The 1,732-nt window shown below is 65.8% G+C and overlaps 1 protein-coding gene across 1 annotated transcript; it reads right to left on the reverse strand.

Annotated features, from left to right (window-relative positions):
- Window positions 1-5: 5 nt before the first annotated feature.
- On the reverse strand, window positions 6-1,361 carry EMIHUDRAFT_253639 (hypothetical protein; the record flags this gene model as incomplete). The annotated part of the gene is made up of 3 exons (XM_005783134.1): window positions 6-24; window positions 562-831; window positions 1,081-1,361. The coding sequence occupies 3 exons, from the start codon at window positions 1,359-1,361 to the stop codon at window positions 6-8; spliced, it is 570 nt and encodes a 189-aa protein (XP_005783191.1).
- Window positions 1,362-1,732: the final 371 nt, after the last annotated feature.

Genomic DNA, 1,732 nt, shown 5'->3' on the forward strand with positions numbered 1-1,732 from the left:
CAAGGCTAATGCCGGTCGGGTAGGCTGTGAGGCACGGGCAGGCGAGCGGTTGGTATGTGCGGCGGCGACGGCGGCGCCGACACTACTTGTTTCGAAATCACCTGCTCTGAGCAAGCCGTCATTTCCTCGTCAATGCGTATGGCCACGTCTCGGACGGCCTGAGCTATCGCGTCTCGGGCTTCTTCAATCTCCGCTTCACTACCAGTCGCTTGCATCACGATGCCGATTATTGATCCAAGTGCTCCCGCGTTGCACGCAGAAGTATCAGGCTCAACAGTGAGTGTCTTAGCATCTTGAAGTCGGCGAGCTGACGGAGGTAGTGTGGGCGATGTGGCGAACGCACTTATGACCTCGCCCGAGACATCCGTTAAGTTATGAATCTCGGTGATGTTCGCGATTGCCTCTTCAATCAACGTTTGGAGTTGAACGTCACTGAACGTCACCTGAGATTCAGTATTGAACGCTTGCCCGATCTGGAGAACCACTCTTATCGGTGGTGGCGGCGTTGGCGAGGGCGGCGGCGGCGAGGGCGGCGGCGGCGGCGGCGGCGGCTGGTAGAACCAGCTCTCGAACTCGTTGCTGAAGCCGCACGCACGGTACGAGTAGTGCAGGGTGGCGCCCACCACGTACGCGGTCGTGCTGTACTCGGTGTTGCACGCGGTCGGGTCGACGTAGCACCACTCGTGCTCGCACCAGCCGGGGTAGCCGGTCGAGTTGCAGGACGGCTCGAGCCCGCTGTCGTGCGAGTCGCACCCGTGGAGGCCGTACGTGCCGGGGTACGCGAGGCTCACGCCGTCCGCCGCGACGACCTGCACCTCGCCGCTCACGAGGCTGACGCCGGCCGGGTAGGCGGTGAGGCACGGGCAGTCGAGCGGCGGCGAGGGCGGCGGCGGCGAGGGCGGCGGCGAGGGCGGCGGCGACGGCGGCGGCGACGGCGGCGGCGGCGATTTCGGAGACTCTGACGGTGGCGGTGGCGAGGGTCGTGTGCTTGGCGGCGGCGGCGGCGTGCCTGGTGAGGGTCTGTTGTCCACGCAGCAGCCGTGACAATCGCAGCCGAGATTTACGATGAGATCTTCGCACGATAGAATACCTCGCAGCTGCAGGCAGGTTGTCGCGCCGCATGAGTTGTCGCATGAGGGTGGCAGTGACGGCGGCGATGGCTCCGGCTCCGCTGGTGGCGACGTTGGGGTCGCGCTGAGCGCGATAGTGTCAAAACGCAGCTCGCCAGATTGGTGCACGACGCGTACACCCAGCTTCTGGGCAAGGCTGGTCAAGTTGTTGAGACCGAGTTCTTGGGCGGCGTCGCGCACCTGCACCTCTACTGCGGCGAGTTGCGATTCACTCACGTCCGTGCGCGGCATGCTGGCCATCACCGATATGGTCTCATCGGTGCAGCTGTCGGCTCGTCTCCGGCTGCTCAAGACGCTGTGCGTGTCTGTAACCCCATGCTGCTGCCAAACAGTGGCGAGAAGGCGCGCATACTCAACAGCGTCTAGATCGTCGGGCGTGCCATCAAAGACGATCGAATGCAAAATGGCGGGCCAGAAGATGAACACCCCTGGAGCGTATGGCGAGGGTGGGGGCAGCACGGGCGGCGGCGGGCTCGGCGGAGGCGGCCTGGGTGGCTGCGGAGGCGAGGGCGGTGGCGGGCTTGGCGGAGGCGGGCTGGGCGGCGTCGGTGAGGGTGGCGGCGGCGACGGGGGCGTCGGCCAGGGTGGCGGCGGCGAGGGCG

The sequence above is a fragment of the Emiliania huxleyi genome (genome assembly GCF_000372725.1).
Source record: "Emiliania huxleyi CCMP1516 chromosome Unknown EMIHUscaffold_1810, whole genome shotgun sequence".
Lineage (NCBI taxonomy): Eukaryota > Haptophyta > Isochrysidales > Noelaerhabdaceae > Emiliania > Emiliania huxleyi.